This window comes from Onychomys torridus, chromosome 23, assembly GCF_903995425.1.
Source record: "Onychomys torridus chromosome 23, mOncTor1.1, whole genome shotgun sequence".
In the NCBI taxonomy this organism is placed as follows: domain Eukaryota; kingdom Metazoa; phylum Chordata; class Mammalia; order Rodentia; family Cricetidae; genus Onychomys; species Onychomys torridus.
Window position 1 is genome coordinate 13,272,920 of NC_050465.1, and position 23,677 is coordinate 13,296,596.

At 38.7% G+C, this 23,677-nt stretch overlaps 1 protein-coding gene across 10 annotated transcripts in view; it reads left to right on the top strand.

Annotated features, from left to right (window-relative positions):
- The window catches only part of Pam (peptidylglycine alpha-amidating monooxygenase), a 275,438-nt gene that overhangs the window by 222,499 nt on the left and 29,262 nt on the right, over nucleotides 1–23,677 (top strand). For 7 of the 10 annotated variants that reach the window (XM_036173733.1, XM_036173738.1, XM_036173737.1 and 4 more), the window contains exons 15-16: nucleotides 4,490–4,807; nucleotides 16,615–16,744. In XM_036173733.1, coding sequence (XP_036029626.1) covers nucleotides 4,490–4,807; nucleotides 16,615–16,744 — 448 coding nt within the window. The remainder of the gene's footprint in view (nucleotides 1–4,489; nucleotides 4,808–16,614; nucleotides 16,745–23,677) is intronic. The other 3 variants (XM_036173741.1, XM_036173740.1, XM_036173742.1) reach the window with 1 other exon arrangement.

Here is a 23,677-nt window from a genome sequence, read left to right on the forward strand (position 1 = left end):
AGTCTCAGACAAGAACTAGAGAAATCACTCAGGAATGCACAGGTTGACTGACATGAGGGGAAGGTGTCTGGAGTATCACCCACAGGGCTCTAAGGAGGCGGGGCTCTGTCAGTCACAAGCCAGTCAGCAGAGAGAGGCTTCGACACCACATGATAGGTTTCAAGTCCAGATCAGGATTGGGGTCTATTGGGAGGAAAGGGAACATGACAACCAGAGGATGATGGGGATCCCTGATGAGTACTTGTGGTCAGGAAGCAGAAAACATTCATAATCCAGATAATTTGGACTTTGTGGGTTACTAGAGAGAGAAGGGCAAATTCAGTGCTTTGGGTTGAGAGAATACTTATGGAAAAAATATAAAAATGGAAAGCAGAAAAATAATACAATTTTAGACATGTTAAATTTCCAATATTTGAAAGGGGGCATTAAAGGAGGACGTTTCAGAATGCAGGGATTTTTTTTTTAAAAGACTTTTTTAAATTGTTTTTTTGGGTGGAGGTGCATATATGTGGGTGTGTGCGTGTTGTGTGGGAACTTTGAAGCAGAAAGATGTAAGAGTGTGAGGAATAAGAGACTGTGGTATATAACCCAGGGGGCTCTAAGTAGGTGTGGCTCCATCCCTCAGCAGACAGCAGAGGGAGAGCAAATTCAACACCATGCATCAGAGGAGGAGCTCTACTCAGTCTGCCCTCCATGACCACTGGAGCCTTCCGTGAGGCAAAGAGAAGGTGTTCATAGAAAAGATTAAGATGAGAAGGAAGGACTGGCTGAACTGGCCATCCAGGACACCTAAGGAGGCATAGCTGCCTCTTCCTATGTGGACTTTAAAGACATGTGGACCAATGAATACCCAGAAATAACCATCAGCAAAGCAAGCCACTGAAGATTTTTAAAATGTTTTTAATTTATCCTTTGACAGTTTTATACATGCATATAATCTACTTTAAATACTTACTCCATCTCACTTCCACTGGACCCCTTCTTCTTCCCAGCAACACCCCCCCCCACATACACACACACATATATTACTCATGATTTATAAAGAGACACTGAGTCTAATTAGGGTTATTTCACGATCGTACATGGGGAGTTATTAACTGGGACATGGCTAACATAGCAATGGCTACATCACTGAAGAAAATTGTCTCCTCCTTCCCCATGCTGGAACTTGCCAATAGTTCCTCGTCTACAGATTGGGCATCATGAGCCTTTCCCCATCTGTGACAGAATGCTAGGGTTCAATCTTTTGAAGTAGCCATAGCTGCTCTGAGCTGATGAGTGCAGTGGTCAGGACCACCAGAGAGCATTTCACAGCAGCCACCCTCCCCATTTTCTGGCTCTCAGATTCTATCTTCGGTCTCTCCTGTGATGACCTCTGAACCATGGAGCAAGTGATGCCATTATGGTGAACACTGAGTAACCACAATTTTCAGCTGTTTTTTTTTTTTTTAATCCTGTTATGAGTCTCTACATTAACCACTGCCCACTGAGGGCATAAATAATCTCTGTGTGTGGATATGTCCTTGCTCCTCCAGCAACCTGCTTACCACTGCCTTCCAGGTAGGGATCCTAGATTCACAAAACCAACTCCACCAGATCCTCCTGCCTGAGGAGAGCTTCTAACATTATATAAGCTAGCGCACAGAGAAGTCTCCAGCTCAATACCAACTTGCTTTCTATATGTCACGTAAAGAAAGTAAATGGTGTCTTAGGGTCTTTGCATCTAGTTCTGGTGAGTAACCAAAGGCAGGGCAGGAGCCTTTATTGCTTTGGGGGCTCTAAGAGCCTTCCTGACAAAGAGCTCATGGAGTGGTGTCCCATGCCTGGTTCTGGGATTTTTCTTTTAATACTCTTGTGACTTCTGGGAGAGGCATTATTCGCTCATGCATGCTTTCTCAGTTCAAACGCCTTTAAAAATTACATTTCTTAATTAGCTTATAAAATAGTGGGTTGCCCTACAGCTTCTTCATGTATCCTTAGTTTTATTTTCCTCCTCCCTTCCATCTCCTCAGCCTTATCTCCTCTTAAACACACACCTTTTGGCGACACTGGGGTGTCAAAAAGATGCATTTGAGCCTCTTCAGTAAATGGTGTTGGGAAAGCTGGATGCCAGTATGTAGAAGAATTAAACTAGACCCTTGTCTGTTGCGCAGATCAATTGAAGGTGTATCAAAGACCTTAATGGAAGATAAGAAACTGTGAAAATGACAAAGGAAAGCTTGAGTAAAACACTTCAGTGTATAGATATAAGAAAGGACATTCTGAAAAGGACTCCAGCAGCTAGAGAAATAATAGCAGGAATTGACAATTGGGACTATGTGAAATTGAACCTGCACTGTAAAAAAAAAAAAAAATCTGCAGAGCAGAGACAGTTTACACAATGGGAGAAAATCGTTTCCAGCCAATCTCTTCTGTTTATGTCCTGCTCCATCTAAAGTCTCGTCAGACATAGTTTTGAAGTAGAGACCTTAATGTACTTAAGAAATGGTTACCCATTCAATATTTCATCTATCCAGGAGCAGCCAGGAGAGAGGGAGAGAAAGAGAAAGGAAGAGGGTGATTGACTGGTCAGCTTCCTGCATAAAAAATATTGGGAGATAGTGAGACAGCCATCTAGTGGTCTCCAGAGCTGTGTTTTCACAGCTCAGTGCAGCCAAGCCTATCATGTTGCTTTAACGTTTTGCTTTCCTAACCCACAGATAATTGTAAATAACTATTTCAAAGGAACAACAGTGTTCTGCACTTGGTATTTTATGACCAACTGCTGTAGACTTGGACGAAGCTTGTGGGACTATGCAAAGCACTCAGTCTGTGTTCCTCCTTTCATATTAACGTGATGATGTTGACTCAAGTTTGAAATTGTGCTTTATCTCTTCTTGAAATAATATTGTATTTGATTTTTCTCTGTGAAATGTCTCATTACTCAGATATGATGAACTGTTTATATTTTGTGAGAGAGAAGAATCTAGCTGAAGTGGATGAACTTTCTACTGTAAGGCAGAGTGTGACTGTGACCTAACCAGTTTGGTTGAGTCATGATTTGTTTTGTTTATTTTGAAGAGATTGCCCCATTAGTTAAGAATTGTTTTCTGATTGAAGATTTCACCTAGGATAAGCTGATTTCATGGGAGAGAATTTCAAACCTACTTTGAATTGTTAAGCCAAGATTATTTGTAACTATGACTAATGTGTTAGTATAAGTTTGGAAAGAATTTGTATCCTCTTGTACAAATGTCTTAAGAATATATTCTTCAGTGGCTTGCATAATGTGTTAGTGTAAGTTTGGAAAGACTTTGAATCCTCTTGCACAAATGTCTTAAGAATATATTCTTCAGTGGCTTGCATCATAGCTAAACCATTTATGACTTTTTGGCTTCTCATGGCCCTGTAAAAAAGGCTTATAAATTTTAGCCATTGGTGCTACAGATGTAGTTCAATGTAGGCAATCAAAACCTATAATCATGGTTTCCTAGTAGCCAGCCTGTAAAGTAGATTGAGAACAGCAAGACCCAGGGATTTCCAGGAGACCATCTGTGTGTTTTCCATTCACATAGCAGACATAATGGATTTGGTCACATAAATTATGATGATTAAAATATTGTGTGGGCTTTCATTTGATATTGTATCTAACCACGGTTTGTCCATGATTTGTTTTCACAAAATCCTATGCAAGTTCATTCTTTAATATACTCATAAAAAACACTTAGTGATGACTCAGCTAATGATTTTCAGGTTTTTTTCCCCTTTTATGTTCTTTGTTTCCAACTACTTTTAAAGGATTCTTATATCAGAAGATAATTAGTCTGAAACTGCTTTACTTTTTGCTTAAGAGGAACAATTGGAACTACTTATGCTAGCTACAAGGGAAACTTGTAGATTGCCTTTTCAGTTGTCACATATACATACACATGTCTGGTAGATTGGATATATATATATTTCACAGATAGTCTTGGGAAAAAGTGTGTGATTTCTTATAGCTTATGCTTTAACAGGTTTTTAAGACAAATTAAAACTGTTTGGTTATGATGATAGCTTCCTTTAATGCAGCTGTGACCATTTTATTTTTGGAATCTGAAGGAATCCTAAATTCTTGATTTCCATATCAGTTAAACTATTTCTTAATTTCCATATCAGTTAAACTCTTCCATGAAAGCCAATGGTTAAAACATGCCATACCATCATGTGTGAATTATTTTGTTTTATTTCTACTAATATGTCAGTAGTGACAGTGTGCATGAAGTAGCAGGGAGAAGATGGTGTAGAAATGAAATGTGAGAATCTGTTTCCAGTGTTTGAGTTCCCTCTCCCCTTCTCTCTGTCCCCTCTTCTGCCCCTCCCATCCCTCCATCCCTCCTATCTGTGAAAGTCTGATACCAATCTTGCTTCTCACTCACTGTCACAATCAAGAGACGATGTTTCTAAGGATCCAAATTTTGTAAAGTTTACTGTCTTGTAAACACTCTGCCTCTTTATTTCCCCCCTCCCACAGGTGATTTCTATTCTCTGCTTTCCAAGCTGCTAGGAGAGAGGGAAGATGTGGTTCATGTGCACAGATATAACCCTGCAGAAAAGGCAGAGGCCGGTTCAGACACGGTAGCTGAGATTGCAAACATAGTCCAGAAAAAGGACGTGGGTCCGTCTGATGCAAGAGAGGGTGCAGAACGTGAGGAAAGAGGCAATGCTCTCCTAGTCAGAGACAGAATCCACAAATTCCACAGACTAGAGTCGACTCTGAGACCAGCTGAGAGCAGAGCTTTCTCCTTGCAGCAGCCTGGTGAAGGTCCCTGGGAACCAGAACACTCAGGAGGTGCGTTCAGGGCTTCTTGTAAGCAATAAAGTGTGAAACACTGCAATCCACATTAGCAAAATCTGAAGGGAATAAAAATTAACAGGTGGTAAAACTCACCAATAAAAAGGAATTATTGGAAGAAGTATGACTCAGATTTGGGCTATCAAATGCCACATTGGTTTGGAAAAGTTTTGGTTTTTTTTGTTTTTTGGTTTTTTTTTTCAATTTTTGTGTCAGTCCTGTACTACATAAATTCAGCATTAATTCAGTGAATGAATCCAATGCAGGCCCACACTTGAGTCATTTTGGAAAGAATGGTATGTGAAATTCAGGGTAACAGATCAACATTTTCCCCTTGGCTCAGTGGGAAGAAATTGAAATTTCAAAACCTCACCTATAAGTCCCAGTGTATGCAATGCTTACACTGTCTTTTCAAGTAATTAGGGTGCCCTCAAAGGAATCAAAAGACTCTCAGCGTTCTTATCCCACTGACTTGTAAAATATAACCATTTTATGACTGATTTCTTAAGTTCCATTAGCCAGTGGCTATCGTAATTGAAAACTGAGTATATATTTCTGAAGGGACCCTCCAGTAAGTCAATGATTATCAGATTTATCTTTATTTCTAGCCAGGATTTGGCTTCCATAAATTAGAGAACAATACCTTATTCCCTTCAGGTTTCTGTACCGGCAAGCTGTCGATGCCTCATCTTTGTCTTTAATTACGCTGTGGCCTCTGTGATATTGATTGTGTTTCGTGTGACTTGCTAATGTGGAAAGCCAAGTAATAAAGCATGTGGAGAGAATCTCCAAAAAAAGTAAGGGGTATGCGTGCATGGCAGCTGTCCATGCGTGGGCTTGGATGGCACAGGCTGCCAGCTTGATGTTTTCAAATTCAACTTTGCAGGAAGCCATGAATTATTCAGCACCCAGATGATTTTTATTTATAATTGAAAAAAATTAGCATGCAGTGTGTTTGCTCACATGGAAGTTCCAAGTATTGTCCACAGGGACTGATGGTCTGTATGAGCTGCTAAGTGGAGCCTGGACTTTTAACTCCTCATATTTTAACAGGCTCTAACTGGTTCCAAATTCATCTAATAAAACTGTGTTTCTCAAGAGGTGATCCGGGGACACTCCTTGCTTGAGAATTACCTAAGATGTTTCCAAAAAAAAAACCTCTGTATCTTATCAAAGAACAAGTGAAATGGTACCTGTGAGTTGGGTGCCCTGATGTGCGCTTGATTATGCCTCCCCCTGTCTCATAACACGTGAGCGTCTGTCTGAACCTCTGTGTCAAGAACATAAATATCAGGCTGGAGAGATGCTAGAGCACTGGCTGCTCTTACAGAGGACCTGGGTTCAATTCCCAGCACCCACATGGAAGTTAGAAACTGTAACTCCAAGAACTGACACCCTCTCATAAACATACTTGTAGACAAAACACTAATGCAAATAAAGACAAATTTTAAAAAAAGAACATGAATGTGTACAAAAAGGCTTCTGGTGAAGCACAATTCAGTTGACATATTAAATATTAGAACTGCAGCATGCGTAAATCCATCACTTGCCTTTTAATTCCTGATTTTGAGATATCACTGGCATGTTTTTATCATCATAAGTGGCAGTGGAAACAGCAGCGGTCAGGGACTGGAGAGATGTTTCTGTGATTAAGAGCACATACTGCTCTTGAAGAGCACCTGGGTTGGATTCTGAGCACACACATAAGATGGCATACAATTACCTGTAACTCCAGTTCCAAGGGATCATATACCCTCTTCTGGTCTGTACAGGTATCAGGCACACACGTGGTGCCCATAAGTACATGCAGGCTGTCATGTATTTTCAAAGAAGAGTGTGTATTTCTGAAGTCCTAGTTTTACTAAGAATGAAATCTTTAAAAGTAAGAAATACATTTTTTGCTGTATCACTTGCTATTCTTGGAGCTAGTCATGAGGCAGTGCTCAGGAGAAGAAATTATCTCTGAAGATCTCAACTGGGAAGTTTTTCTTCATCGTATAAATGTGGGTAAATGTCACTAAATTTAATAAGTCACTGAGTGTTAGGCGGCACATCTCCCAATTATTGAAAGAACTATGTGTGCATTTTCCTTCTGATATGACTTGCTTTAATGTTATTTCACTATTCTAAGTCCAACATCTTTAAAACTGAGTGCAAAATAGTAAAACTCACATTTAGTGAGTCTAGTTATGACTGCTTTTTTCCAAATCCTCTCTCCTGTTTGCTATTATAGGATGCCCCGTGCAATAACCAAGTTTTCTCTGGTGTCATTTCACTGTGTAAGTCAGAGGAAGCTGGAATCTGCAGCAAGCTTCCATTGTTCAAAAAGAAAGTAGCAAGTTTTCCACACACAGCAACCATATGCAATCAATCAGCATTAGTCTAATTCATGTGTACTTCTGAGAATATCAGCAAGGAGAGTGAAAATGAATGGATGATGTGCTATCGTTTCTTTTCTACTCTTCCTTTACTCCACTCAAAGCAGAGAGAGAATGAATGGCCTTAATGGTCTAAAGGAATTAATTGTCTCTTTAAGTGCCCAATTTGCTACATAGAATTGTATTAGCTGCAAAGAAGAAAGTAACTTTTTTTATATGGCATTGTAACCGAAGCAAAAATGCAAGGCTGTGTTGTCACTTAATATTACAACATGGAGTCATTACAGATATCTTTAAGGCATGTTAATTTTCAGAAGAAACTGAAGCCAAGAGATGTTAACCTATTAAATGGGGTCCCAGAGTCTGGATTTAAAACTTGAACCTTATGATTTCCAGTATGCACCATCTAGTGCCTTCATTTCAATCGATTCCAGCTTGGTTGAAATGTGCTTGCCCAGCTAATGGAATCTTTCTTGCAATCCTGGCCTCTCGCAGCTCAGAAGCTAAAGGCATCTACTCAGAACCCTGTTCTCTGTCTCTGGTTCTTAGCATCTGTCCAACCTGTAACAGTGATGTGTTCAGCAACAGCATATTTTTTTCTCTTCCCTGTATGTTGGACCTTTAATATGAAGATGGATCCTATCCAGCTTACTTGAGGGTTCTAAGATGTAATTAGCACTAGATCAGCTAAAAATTTTGTGTGTGATGCTGTGTGGTAGTCCTGGGGATTTATAACCATAAACAATACCATTGTTTATGAATGTTTAACTTTGTCAAGATTGTATGCAATGAGTCTTTCTCTGTCCCGTCAGCCAGCTCCCAAATAACGACATAGAGACTTCTTATTTATTAAGAAAGTTTGGCCTTAACTTAGGCTTCTTCTTTCTAACGAGCTGTTATAACTTAAATTAACTCATTTCTGTCAATCTACATGATGCCATGTGGCTCGTGGCTTTTGCCTCTCCTTCTTCGTGCCCTGATTCCTCTGCATCCAGGTAGCAACTCTCCCTTTTTTCTTCTAAGAGCTTTCTCTGTCAGGAAGTCCCTCATATAACTCCTGCATAGCTATTGGATGTTCAACTTTTTATTAAACCAGTCACAGTGACGTATCTTTACACACTCTAATCAAATATCTCACAAGAATTATACTTGGTTCTGCATCTAGTGTCTGCATTATGCAGGGTTCTCTACATCATTAAGGGTTAGGTAACAGTGGTCTTAGCATTCTTCAGAACAGAGCTTATATGCTATGTGATCTTTATGTCTCTAGAATACATACCCAAAAAAACTCCCCACTTCCCCAAAAGTCTGCATTTGGCCCAAATATAATTTGAAAGTGCACTAACAAAGGTCATGTGATGGAGCAGACTCAGCCATGGATCCTGCCTGCCTGCCTTCAAGTTCTAGCCATGCCATTTACCCTGATACCTTAGCATGTTTTCTTTCTTTTGATTCTCTAAGCTTTATTTTTCTCATCTGTAGAATGAGGATTGCAATCATCAAAGTGTTGACATGAGGCTCAGATGAGATTATACATGGAAAAAGTTTTGACCAGTATCTGGCACATAGACGATATTGAGTAAATGTATTGATGCTTTAATAGTTATTATTATCACTGATACATTAGTATGTTAAACTAATAACCCCCAAAGTTAAGTAAACAATGTCTAATTATTACTTACCTTAATCAGAACTTCCGAATGAATATTATTCTTCTTAGTGAGAATCAGTGAACATTTTTATTTTTTGAGAATTTCATATATAATGCATTTCGATCATATCTGTACTCTCCTTCTGCAACTCTGCCTGTATCTCCCCATTCTTCCTCTCAAATTTATGTCCTCCCCATCTATAGTGTGTGTGTGTGTGTGTGTGTGTGTGTGTGTATGTGAGAGAGAGAGAGAGAGAGAGAGAGAGAGAGAGAGAGAGAGAGAGAGGAGACTTATTGAGTCCAATTATCATTGTCCATATGCTCTTGAGTGTAGGGCTGACCAACGGAGCATGGACAGTTATCACAGGATCTTGCCCCTGGAGCAAACTGACTCAGTTTCTTCCCTGAGCAGCCATCAACAGCCTTAAGTAGGAGTGGGACCTCCTAAGCCCTTCCCTGATCCATGCTGGAATGTTGACTGATATGGTCTTATGCAGGTCTAGTGTAGGCAGCCATAGCTTTGGAGAAGTCATGGGTTCAACATGCCCGTCATGTCCTGAAAATGTGATTTTGCAACAGTCCTCCTGGTATTTTTTTAAGGAAGTTTATAAAATAGTAGGTTTCCCTGGTGGTCTTTTCAAACAGTGTTAACATTGTTTATCCCTCCTACCTGTTCCCGCTGCTTTACCCTCCTACACTCCTATACTCTCCCTATACTACTTAAGTCCCCCACTGTGTTTCCCTTTCTCCCTTGATAGGCCCTCCTCTCTATAGCTCCTTCTCCCCCTCCCACCATGGTCCCTTGTTAACTTTCCTGGTTCTTATGAGTTATGCACTGTAGTGGGTAGTGCACTCTAACCTGAAGATTCAAAGCTAAGAATCCACAAATAGGAGAGAACATATGTTTCCTGTTGTTGGTCTGGGTTGCCTCATGCAACATATTTTCTTGAACTATGTAGGAAGGTGCAAATTTTCACACATTAGGGAACTGTAAATGTTTGGCAGTGACTTATCATAGAGTTTGTAGATCCTTAAATCTCTGACCAGTTTCAATGATCTACATTAGTGTTTGTAGGAGATACATGAATTATATAATGGAAATATTCAATTCAGTGACTGAGGCAAATTTTCTCATTTATACTTAATGTTGCTTTGTTTCTGTCACGAGTAATTTAATACTTATACTGAGATAGCATTAATAAGAATAAAAATAAAATCTCAAGTTGCCTTCTGGAAACTAGGCTTATTGAACAATCAGTGAACACTTGCAATTAGTTCTATCCAGCTTCAGCTGGCAGATTTTATCACACTACTGTGTACAAGCACCTGGAAAAGAGGTTCAGCCATCAAAACCTTCTACATGTTATAAAATAGTTCTGCACTTGGTTGACAATTATGATTCAATCCAGAGGTCTTTATTTTTATGATTCATTGAATTTTGGGCTGATTGCTAAAATCAACTTTCACTTAATTTTTGAGACTATCCTTAAGACACATTTCAGTCAAAGGCTTGAATGTGGTACAGCCTTTCAGAATTCCTGAAAGGTTAAAATAAGGCATCGGGCTGGCTGAGTTTTCATCTTTGGAGCGGAAGAGATGATAACAACAGACAATTATATAGTGCTTACTTTGAACAAGGCTCGGTGTCTTAGATGTACTAATTCATTGAATCCTTATAACAGCCTATTTTTAATCACATTTTAGAGAGGCAGAAACCAGGGCATGTGAAGGTTAAATCCCATGCTCACAGTGTCAGCACCCTGAAACCAAGAAGCAAAGACATGCAGACCTGTTCCTGAGTCTTGCTTTTTGATAATTTTGCTAGTCTGGACCTGCAAAAGTAATAGAAAAACAGATAAGTGGATTTTTCTTGCTGGGTTGTCTCAGCCTACAATTTTTAAAAAAATATTTATTTATTCATTTATTCATTCATTCACTTATTTATGTATGTATACAGTATATATATATGACTGCAGGCCAGAAGAGGGCACCAGATCTCCTTACAGATAGTTGTGAGCCACCATGTGGTTGCTGGGAATTGAACTCAGGACCTACTGGAAGAGCAGCCAGTGCTCTTAACCTCTGAGCCATATCTCCAGCCCTCAGCCTACAATTTTAACAACCACAGTGTAGATTATTTTTCTCATGTTTGCTGTCTATACCTAAACAGTTTGGCCACCAAGAAAACCCTACTTGCTTCTATTTTCTAAAGAGACTGTTAAGAGTTGATGGCTTGTTGGGGAAAGATGAGTTATCTTTAATAGTGTGACCCCTGGTGGGTTGACTATACTCTGGTGGATGGCCCCGCACAAGTATATGGGCTGCTACAGAAATTAAACTCTGGATTATTAAACAACAAAATGAAGAAGACAAGAAGTTGTGAGGGTTGAGTGTTTCTGGGAAGAGTTAAAGTAGGGTAAATATGATCAAAATGCACTGCCTACATATGTGAAATTCACCAAGAATTAATATAAATATTACATAAAAAGATGGTTCAGTCTCAACTTGATCCAACTGATTTACATCTTTTTAGTTGGTAACATTATTCCATGAGAGTACCACTTAAACAATATTTCATTTTGAAGTACATTTTCAAATAGTATAATATAATGGTTTTGGCACACTAAGTCTTTGCTCTTAAATATATATATAATTATAATTCCTAGAAATGCTTTCTACTACATTTATTCTGCCACTGCTTTTGAGGCTCTGGCTATCTCTTTCCTCTCTCTTTCTTCACCCCTGTTAAGTGAGGCATTGTAATTTACTCATGTTTTCTTTTTGACTGTTTTGTAAATATTTCCCCTATAGTGTTGGTTAATTATAGTTATTGCTAGAACTCATGATAAATAACATGTCAAATAAAAAGCATATTTACTCAACTAGTAGGAACTGACAAGTTTAGAGGAAACAACCACCACATTTTGTGATTTTTATCAAGGTTTTTTTTTTTTTGTGGGGGGGGGAGTTCAGGATTAAGTGTAAGGAGTCTTGTTAGACTGAAATTACACCATAGTCCTGTGATTAAATTTTATCAAGCTTGAATTTTATGTAGCTCTGTTGGTCCTCCTGTGACACAGATAAGTGAATGCCCTTTTAAATGTGTATCAATAAGATCATGTGACAGTAGCAGGTAATCACCAGCATTACTCTCTTGGAAAGGTATAAGTTTCTCTTAGTAATTTATTGATATAATTTTAATAGTAATGCTTAATTTTTTATTGGTAATTTTTTAAATCTCTAACAAAATATGATGCTACACATTTACTGTTTTTGTCCTAAGTGCAAGTGTTCCTTGGTGAATAATATAATTTGTTGTGAAAGTCTTAGACTTCATTTGGAAAGAATATCATTTAAAGTCTCAGGAGAATGATTTCATCTTTCTTGCCATCTTTTTGAAAACAATGAATTGTGTTGAGGTTACTAGGATGTACATCTAATATGTATTTATGTTATTTTTAATTGTTTCCTTTATTATATTCTCAAATCTGGGGTTTTGAAAACAAGCAGTTAATCTTAACCATGCTATTTGCCATCTGAGTTCAGCACAGATCACATTTTAGAGTTGGGGATGGCTGCCCATGGTCATGGGTAAGAAACTTTCAATTAATATCTGATTTAAACCATAATTCTGCAACATTTAACTAGTCATACACAGAAACATTTCTTGAGTAAAGAGTAAATGAAATCTGAAGTACATTTTTCCTGTGATTGAAAGTGTCAAAGTTAAAGATAGAACCCAAGGACATTTTATCATAGTATTTCTTTGGTGAGGATTTTAAATGTTCCTATTTTAATAAATAGAGAAAAATTATCCTTGGTGTTGGGGGTCTTGTATCTGACCCCAGCCTAAATTCTGTTCTGTCAAATGAGAAAATGACATAGGTTGATTCCAGTGCAGCTGGAAGGTTCTGATTCTTGAGCACCTTATGGCATGGATCAAAGCAGTTGGTATTAGATCCATCTTCACAAGTATTCCGAGATGACTTTCGTAATACTACTCATTTACTCATTACTCAAGACGTACTATGTCCTTTAGTCTTAAAGGATATAACCTTTAACTCTTAATAATAATAATAAGGCAGTTACATTGGAGGGGAAAACATTCTTCTCCTGATCCAGTAGGCACAAAGGAGAACATGGACTCATCTCCTTTCCCCATCCTAGAATCTGACTGACCTAAGAGCCCAGATACCTAATGTTGAAGTCTTAGCTGGGTACTCTTAACAACCTCAAAGATTGTGAATGAAATTAAAATGCTTTCCAAACATTTGCTACTAGAAGCCAAGTTCTTTATAGTGTTAGAGCTAATTTTCTTAGATACCACCTCTACTCTATTGAGAATTCCTGAAAGTGACCTTTCAATAAAAACATTCTAGATAGGTATACTGCTTTTGTGTTTTGAAAAATCTCTAATCATATTGACAAGTATTTTGATTTTATAATCGGTGGTGTTTGGGCCCAAAACAATTTGTACATAATGATCCTGGTAGAATGTCTGTCTAGCCAAGTAAGGTCCTATGATGTTGGGGCCATTCATAGACAAATTGAAGTTATTTATACAGTAGCTCTAATATTTTATGAAATTGGTATTTGATACCGACACAATACTTGCTTTTGCACACTGGATACTTTTATCACAGTTAATACCATGCATCTTCACAAGCACTTAACCCCATTACATGTTGGTGGTCTACTGAACTAAAAGGTGCAGGAGTGAGGACATGTGCTCATTATCTTAAGTGAAAGAAGTTGGTAAAGTCACAATTTTACTAAATAGTCTTATATTACAGTCAGTACTACTTTAGGGTAAGAAGAGATAGTGACATACATACATTGCCAAGGTATAAGAGTGTGAAAATGCTGTCCTTTTACAAACTGGAACATATATGAGATATGACAATAAATAAATAAATGAGAAGTGTGTAATTGAAGTGGCTCTGGGCTCTGAGAATCTGAGCAAAGCTATTAAATATTCACTTTGCATATACTTAAGATTCATTTAGAGTCCATCTTTAAGTTCCAGGTGTAGATGGAAGTTTCCTACCCCACAGCCACTCTCAAATAATCAATCAGTTGCTTACTATTAATAACAAATGCTCGGCCAATAGCTCAGGCTTGTTACTAGCTAACTCTTACACTTAAATTAACCCATTTTTTTAAAAATCTATGCTTTGCCATGTGGCTTGGTACCTTTTCTCTGTATGGTGTGTCCATCTTGCTCTCTCTGCATCTGCCAGCAACTCTCTGACTCTGCCCTTCTTTGTGTCAGTATCCTCAGCTTGATTGTCCCACCTAACCCATCCTGCCTTGCTATAGGCCAATCAGCTTCTTTATTAACCAGTGAGAGTAATACATATTCACAGTGTGCAGAAGGATTATTCCACAGCATTCCAGGAGTTGGCTACTAAGGACAGAATGATGACATCTAAATGCCCAAATCACAAATAAGATGAGAACGAAATGTACCTGACACCAAGCATCTCAAGACTATCTAAAACACTTGCTTTGGGGAATGATTTACCCATCTGTTCATCATCCTAGACATCCCTAATTATCATGTTTGTGTCCTTCTAAAGCTAACTTTCAAAGGCACAATTTTGATCACATCACCTGGTGCTTAAAAACCTTCAGTGACTCACAATTCACTGCAGCATCAATTTGCAGCCTTTTCTCCTATTTTGACAAGAAGTGTGATAGATGATGGATGCTATTCATTCCAAAGCTCCATAGCATCCGCTGGTATACTTAGTGTTGATTGCAGATTCTAGTATGCTAGCTGAAACTATGCCCCACTTCTCTCTAAGCCTATTATAGTACACACAAGAGAAAATGGCATCAGCATGTGCTCCACTGTATCCCATACATTACTTCCCTACTTTGCTTTCCTAGTATTCAGAAAGTACCTGCCTCACGCCTTAAAATTAACTATAGTGTAGGTTATGATACTACAAGGCAAAAAAAAAACAAAAAACAAAAAACAAAAAACAAAAAACCTCTCATTGTTAGATCCAAGGTCTTTGTATAATGTATAATGCATCTTCCTGTGTGAGTTCAAATCAAACCTGATGGTTGGCTTCTCCTGTAGCCCTGACTTAGGATTTGTCTCTGAATTCAGGTTTCTAAACGTTATGAAACATAGTCATAAAAGTCTTTGCTTTTCTTCTTTCTGACAAAAGTATTCTCTTACCACTTCTAAATCCCCTCAAACTCTGCTCAGCCATGCTTAACTTGACATAAAAACACATTTTTTTTGCTAGACTAGGAGATCTTCTGAAGAGATAGTCAGTCCATGCTGTGCCTGTCAAAGCCTCACAATGGACTATGGGACCACTTCTGTGTTCTTGTGCTCTTTTGTGTCCCAAGTATTTGGTTCTCATTTTCCCTTACTTATAAACTTGTCTTCCTTTGCAGTCTTTATATTCATCAAGGCCAAGAATCATTCTTTTATTTCATGTTCATAGAATTTAGTGGAAAGACTGAACTTATCCATTGGAACTGCTTTATTAAAAGTCATTGGTGGATTTGGCATTTTTGTTACCTTATATAAAAAGCTGTGTGTGGAAAGGTAAATGATTTACATGATCAGGTGCTCTTTCATAATTGAGAAGATTATTTGTGAATGCCTATTCTTACTTACACTGGTGCTCTCTCAAGGGATCCAGTGCCTGTTATTCCAGCCCTGTGCTTTGCTTTCTTTGGCTGGTCTTAAGTGCCTCTTGGAGGGCTTGACTGCATGTTGCCAAACTCTTCAAGAAGTGGGACAAAGCAACAGAACTTAAATGACTGCTTTGATATTTCTCAGAATCTCCTGATGAAGCATTGGGGGGGGGGCATTAACTGTGATACAGTAACTTTCAAGGTCATCTTAATAGTTACGTCTCATTAGTACAGATAACACTGTATACAGTACCTGTTCATTCATGAGCTGGTTTTATGACTTGGATTAACTCAAATGAACTCAGGTGTTCTCTGAAGAGTGTATTCTCCAGAATACAGAATAGGAATAGTAGGATCAGAAACAGGAATAACTTGTCAGTCAGTAATAGAGTTGTCAGTGTTGCCTATTTGTCATGTTAGGAAACAATATGTAGAAGGACAGAGAACTCCAATTTTTATACGAACACTGAAGCTAAGACAAATGATGCTGTCCTCCATAGTTCCAGGTATAATGGATAATCAATAAATAGCTTATCCTAGGAACTGTTGTCTGTTGATCATCCAGATTTTATTCAGGTGGGTGGTAGATAGATAGATAGATAGATAGATAGATAGATAGATAGATAGATAGATGGATGTGTGGATGGATGGATGGATGGATGGATGGATGGATGGATGGATGGATGGATGGATAGATGAGACAGGCAGACACACAGACAGACAATACATTGAAGGATTGGGTTTTTGCTAATTCCTGCTACTTATTTGCATTTTAAAATTGTATATTAAAACAATACCTCCAATGTTGGCATGAGTTTTCAAAGATATTAATCTAAAGTTGTGAGTCTTATCAATGAGGGAGAGATTTCAAATTGGATCTTTTATAGCTTAAGAACTGTCTGATTTTACAGGTGTCTCAGCAACGGAAAGGAGAGCAGATGGTCTCAAGACAAGTTCAGTCATTTTATCTCATAGCTCAAGAAGCTGCTTGGCATGTGCACGTGGTGTATTTTCTGCTTGATTTTGTTTTCAGTGTCTTTGCATGAGTTTTTATGCCAATGCTGAGTCCTTGCTTCTGTTTTTATGCTGAATATATGTGTGGATTTATCTTTTAGATTTCCATGTGGAGGAGGCACTGGACTGGCCTGGAGTATACTTGTTACCAGGCCAGGTCTCTGGTGTGGCACTGGATTCTGAGAATAACCTAGTGATTTTCCACAGAGGTGACCATGTTTGGGATGGAAAGTAAGTAATATTTTTCTCCAGAATGTATATGAAAATAAAATAATATACATTGCTTTTCATTAAATTAAGAATACTTGTAGGTGAACTCATTTCTTCTTTTTTTTTTACTTCTTTTTCTCAAAAATTCTGAAGAGGTGTGAGTGTATTTGTCTGGAAACATGTAAAAGTTAGGCGACTCTCCTTATGTAATTGATGTTGGTAGCTAGAAATGAGTCTATCCAGGATTCAGCACTAACGTTCTACAGAGTGGGTGTTCTGGGTCTATTGCAGCATTTCTTTATTTCATGTCGTCCCATGCCATTGAAAACAGTGAGCCTGCCTTGTGGACATTGTGATTGGAGGGGTTTGGCTGCCATGAGTATGGGAGCCATTAGCGCCTTCCCATTTTCTCACAGGTTTACTAGGATGTCAATGTATTCTTTTTATGAGGACCACATCTAAAGCCAATGCTAGCACCGTTTAACTTCTGCTGCTTCTTCCTCTGCATTTCCTGTCTGTCCTTTGATTCCCTCTTCCACTGTATACTTGGGAGTCGTGGAAGAATCGTGTCTAGGATTTATTGCTTACTGTAGGCCTGTCAGTGTCTTAAATGGACAGGCATTGTTATCATTGTGACAATACACATTTTACAAATGAAAACCAAGTGCTTCCCTCAATGTCTCATCAGTATCTGGCAAAGCTTCAGGTCCTTTACATATTAAAAAAAAGAGTTGGCCACTTCATTGTGTGGTGATAGCCTTCAATGGGTTTATAAGTATACTCAATGGTTATATGTTTTGTGTGCTGCCAAAACATAGTACATCATTTTGATTCTACTTACTGATGAACATCCATTTGTAATTTCTTTAATTGCAAATTTACACATGAAAGTAAAATTTTGAAAATGTTTTCAATGAAGTTTAATGAATCTTCTCCTTCCATATGCACAATTACAGAATCTCATCTGGGAAATTGGGGATCTGCTCCTCTTTCTATGAGCTCTTGATTCAGATTGTGATAACTCATTCTGTCAAGCACACCTATATTAGTTATTTTTGTGCAGTTAAATATGAAATTTAATCAACATTTCAAAAATAGATGGATACTTTTACTGCTTTTTAATTGTCCTTTCTAGTTGTCACACAAAGCGAATATAAAAAAAGATAGAACTTGGACGTCCAAAGCAAGCAATAGTACTCAGCATACCCATCATGCCGCTCTAGTTCATTGACTTGGTTGTTATTGAACATCTAATGGTATTTTAACAAGTGCTTTTAAAAGCAAACTATCACTACTCATTGTGGCATGTTCTTCATTTTAATGAATATTGCTACATTTTCTGCATGGATTTCTTACCACATTTTTCCAGACAAGAAAATTACAGCATCATTTTCTCCCGTTGATACAGTTTCAGCTGGCAAAAGCTAACACTGGACAGAGTCCAGGTTTCCATTTTAATATTATATTCATTCCAAGCAAACAGTAGAGGCCGGGATAGTTAAGTTGCAAGGAAGGGTCAGTAGAGGCCAGCATGGAGGAGAAAACACAGGACTAAGAAACAAGAGCCAGTAGAAACGTGTGGTAGTTCTGGCTGTAAAACTGCTTTTTCCTGGCACCTGGCATTCATGTAGGTACCCAGAATCATGTGGAAGCACATTCACCACCAAGCCCTGTGTGTGTGGCAAGATAAATGACATTGGTGAACGGATGCCTTTGGAAAAGCGGAGGAAACTGATGGCTTTACTCACTACCTTGTTTGATATTTTCCTCCACTTTATTTCTTAGATATAAGAACGTTTGTAGTCTCTGTTCTCTCCCTGGCATTGTCTGTTGGTCACAGCAAGCTTTTTCATTCATTGTTTTGAAGACGTCTTCAGGGTCACACAGAGATCAGCTTCCAGACAGTTCCTGCTTTATTATTCATGAAGATTGCTCTGTAGTGGTTTTTTATTTTATTGTTGTTGTTGTTTTAATTGATTTAGACTTTTTCAAAGAAATCCTCAGATGCTGTTCTTTGTATGGCCATGCATGGCTATCCTTCCTGTACCTATGGGTTGGTATAAATTAGAAAGAAAACATAGTTTTTCTCTTTGAAGGCCAGGCATTGCAGGGAGGCAGTATCTTCTTGGAGGATTTGTGCCTTGCTGACAGGGACAAGAATGAAAGGTTGGTTGAGATTGCATTCTTACTGCTTCATTGTTTGCATAGTGACGCGTCTCCCCTCGCTCTCAGCTGAGAAGCCATGTGGCAAATCTTATGGTCATTTTCCTTGAAATCTTTCCAAATCCAGCTTCTCAGCACAACAGAATTCTACATTCCACAAGGCTAAGGCTTACTCTAGATCAAATCTAAGTAATGTTTATCTATAGTTCTTAGCGAGTGATCACGTCTCTGTATCACACAGCACTGGGAGTCTATAGTCTCGGAGCCCAATGCTTCCGTTGATGCTGTTGCAACAGCTCCCTTCACCAGTTGCATCCTGATAACCCCCATCACCCTCTCTGCCACTTACACTGTTCCACATCAGCATGCCAACCACACGAAATTAATGAGAATCCTAACCACTTAACATCCTGAAACATTATCCCCCTTCCTTGGCCTGAATTCCATTTCTCTCCTGACTGTCCCTAACATCAACATGGCTACTTTCAAGACACTTCTTAGAGCAGAAATAGCAAGTCCCAATTGCCAGCAGGGAGTAGTGACACTTCGAAGAGCCTTCTGTCTGCCCTGGTGTGAGGGTGGCACAGCAACTGGCCTCCTTTAGACTTGAAGGGTAACTTGCCTCGGGGACAGCTGCTTCTGAGTCTGTTCCTCAGAAAGCATCACCACATTCAAAGACTTCTTTCTTCCTGGCCCTATCCTTCCTTTGTCTCAGCCGTGGTAGGGTTGTATCAGGAATCACAAAACTCTTAACTAACTTTGCCCTGATTTTCAAGCATTTAAAGTTTTATGCCCTGTGCCATTTATCATTTCCCCACATGGAGTCAGAAGGGATTTTGGAAATTGTTTTTATTCAGATCTTTAACTGCTACTGACAGAAAAGAAAACAACATAAAGCTGGGGAAAGGCAAAATTTATCGATTTGTATCAGTCGAGGATATGGTAGCCCAAACAATGTCAATAAGATCCCTATTAGAATTGTATTATCATACTAATCTCATAGAAAAGAAAGTCTTCATACTGATAATCCAACAGAATGTCCCTAAGTGAGTTTTGTAGTGTGTATTGGTATGTCTTATTTCTTCATCCTTGCAAATGTCACATTTGGGGGCCTAGAATGTTGGATCAACCAAAGAAAAGCCAAGGCCTCACTATTACACAATGGGATACCATATGTTGACCACTGCCAGAAGGAAATAATACCAGAAGGCTTGGTTTTAGCTGCCAGTGCATCTTTTCTATGTATCATCAATAGGTCTATGCTTGAACTTTTTCCAATATTAAGAAAATACCTGTGAGGCTAGAGAGATGGCTCAGCCATTAAAGGCTACGCTCACAACCAAATATATATAGTCCCTGTGTATGGACATGGTATCCAGTTCTGCGGCCCTTCCAGATACCAGAAAGTTCTTCACATGCTCAAATTCTAGGGTTCAAGGAAATACTGAAGAAAGACCCCAGACTCAAATAGTATGTAAAAGCAAAGAACGTTTATTACTATACCAGCATATGTGGGATTGTTCACCTGTACAACATGGTAACAACCCCAAGAGAAGTGAGCAGGTGCCTTTTAAGCATAGCTAGGGGAATTTCAGGGATGGTTAGGTCATCTTAAACATAACTGGTTAAGCAAACAGCAGTTACATTAGTATACTTTTAGTTGGCTGAAGTTTTATCTTTGGACATACTTGGGTAAATTTCAAGGGGCTTGAAGGAACTGTCCTTGAGATATTGTGGGGCTGATGCAGGCCTTGTTCATGCTCTCTGCCTCATCCCTGAATGTAATTTGTTGGTAAATGGCCCTTGGTTGGGAGAGACACCTGTTTGCCCCTCTCAGAAAACTGAAACTTAAATTCAGTTACAAAAGTGAGAAAATGGGAAAGTTTAAACCCTTCAAAATCTGAGTCTACCTTCATCATGATCATTTGGAGTGGGTTTTCTCCTGTTTTTCCATGTCTTTATTTGCATTTTTGTAAACCAGTTATTCCCCAGGCTCTCAACTGTCTTCATAATGGTGTGATTATTTTCATCTGAAAGCAGTTTGGTTTCTCGGACCTTTAATTTCTTTCTTCTAGAAGGGGCCGCATTACCTCTGACTTTCCTTGGTGTTGTTATATAGATATGTATTAGTATCAAAGGATTGTATTGCCTGTGTGTGTTTATACGTGTACTGTGTGTCTATGGGTATCTGTGTATCTGTGTGTTTGTACAAGTACGTGTGTCTGTGTGTATTTTTGTTTTAGTGTCTGAGTATCTCCCTATGTATGTTTGTGTGTAACTGTGTGTATGTTTGTGTTTGTATGTGTGTCTTTCTCTGTATCGTTTGCTCTCTCCCCATGCCTGTGTGTGTGTGTGTGTGTGTGTGTGTGTGTGTGTGTGTGTGTGTGTGATGGGAACCAAATCCAGAACTTTCCTCAGCTAGGCAAATACTGTCACTGAGTTTCACCTTCAAATCATTATTTTATTTTTTTAATAAAACAAAAGAGCACCAGGCTGCTCTCTGTTTCATTTTTAATCTCCTAAAAATCTTCAAATATACTTTTAAAATAAGTCAAAAAGTTTTTCCAGAAACACATGTTAGCTGGTTTTCAGAATATTACATCTAAGACTTTGCCACAACTATGTGTCACTTCAATAGGTTTAACATTGTTTAAATATACAGATATTTTAATGCTAATTATTCAGGGAATAAGATGCCCTTCCTCTCCTTGCATCAGGTATCTGACAAGCACACCTTCCCATGCTTTATAAATGTGGTTTAAATGTGTTGCTAGGGGCTGGAGAGGTGGTTCAACAGTTAAGAACACTGGCTTCTCTCCAATTCAGTTCCCAGCACCTTTGTGGCAGCCAACAACTGTCTGTAACTACAGTTCCAGGGGATCCAACACCCTCACACATACAGGAAAGACACCAATGCACGTGGAATAAAGTAAATGAATTTTTTAGAGTGTGTGACTAAGTGCATGGTTAATCCTGTAAGCTGTGTGCACTGAGATCTTGAGGTCTTCTTAGAATCCCCATGTTGCTTACAAACCATGTCTTCATTGATGCCCATCTCAGTGGAATGTTGCTTAAATTTGTGGGTTTAGAAATTGATTTTCTTGCAAATTTGAGTATAAAAATTCAGTACAGGATTTGCCTCTGTAGTTTTCGGGAGCCTGCAATGATTTATCTGACTAAAATTTTGCTTCAGCATCTGCTATTTCTTTTATGCCTTAAGATTTGATTAGGTCCAAACAACACAGCTCAAAATGACTGAACCATTCCGGATGTCTGTGTATCTGAGAGAGAAACTTGAGTGTTCCAGAAGGACTGCTCCCATAGTCTCCTCCTTTCTGCCATATTGCAGTCATCCAAATGGCACGAGCAATCTTCTCCCACTTTCAAACCACTCTTCTGACTTGTCTTCGTCATTTCACGATTCTTCCCTCTCTTCTGCATCGATGCCATAAATTTGAGCCATGGAAATTCTCCAGTCTGATAACGTCAACTCTAAAAACAGCCATGTTTATAGAGACGAGTGCCGTGACTTCTTGGCAACTGCTTCATAGCTTTGAGATACGCATCAAGATGCTTGAACTGCCTGTGTATCAGCTCTTTGTCTAAAGCAAAGTAGGGTTTTTAATAATTGCCTTATGTTGCTTGATAACAGCATACATTTTATTCCATCATTTGTGCCTACTGGTCGTATTAACAAACATGATCTAAAACCCAAGACTCTTGATATCTGGTACCATATTCTCTTCACTGCTTATTGGAGTCTCCAGATCCAGGCCAGTCAGAGTAACAAACAGGACTACTGGTTTCTTTGTCTTCCTCTTTTTCTTATCACAGGAGTTTTCCAAACTATGTATACAATCAGGGTGTTTTTAATGTAATATTTTAAACATGCCCCACTTAGGAGGGAGCTTTATAAGCTGTTCCCCTAACAGTAAAGGCACATTTTTACTTATTTGTTCAATTGAAGACCTACGGTTCCTTTCCCAGTCTCTTAATTTATGTAATTACAACATGTCAAATCTTTCTTCACATTGTTATTTATTTTGCATTCCCTTAATTTTGATTGATGGCACAAAAGTTTATTTTCTACTTATTCTAGCCATTTGTATGTGTGTGAATATGGAAAAGCATTTCTTCTCAGCCTTATCTAAACTGTTTGATTAGCTGCTAATGTGCAAAATCATTAATGAGGAATTCAAACTGCTAAAATAAAGAACTGATGAATTCCAGCCCATAGGCCACTGCTCAGTCTTTGCAACTGAGTGCTTTTTTAGAGAAGCATACAAAATCCATCAGTGCTCCGAGCACTGTGTGAAATGGGCAGGGTATTATTAGACCCCATGAAAAGTTAAATGTGGTTGAAAGAAAGACTTCTCTGCAGCACAAAAAGTGGGAAGAGAGGGCAGTGTAGCTGCTTTAGAGCACTAAATAATCAGTTTTCTATAGCAACAATATAATCTGCCATGCATTTGTGGGCTGTTCAAGGGTTACCTTTCTTAGAATTACGAGAGAATTTATAAACTATTCTTTTTGGCAGAGAGAGGGAGAGAGAGAGAGAGAGAGAGAATGAGAATGAGAATGTGTGTGTGTGTGTGTGTGTGTGTGTGTGTGTGTGTGTGTGTGTGTGTGTACGCAATTTTCTCATTTCAGAAACAGAGTCCGTTCCTTTATTATTTGCCCTGTGTAACACCCGAGCCCAGCTGTTAGTTCATGGAACTCCAGCCATCCCAAGTGAAAGGCTTACAAAAGACAACCAATCATCTGAGTGACTGAATGTCCCCTGGTGCTGCC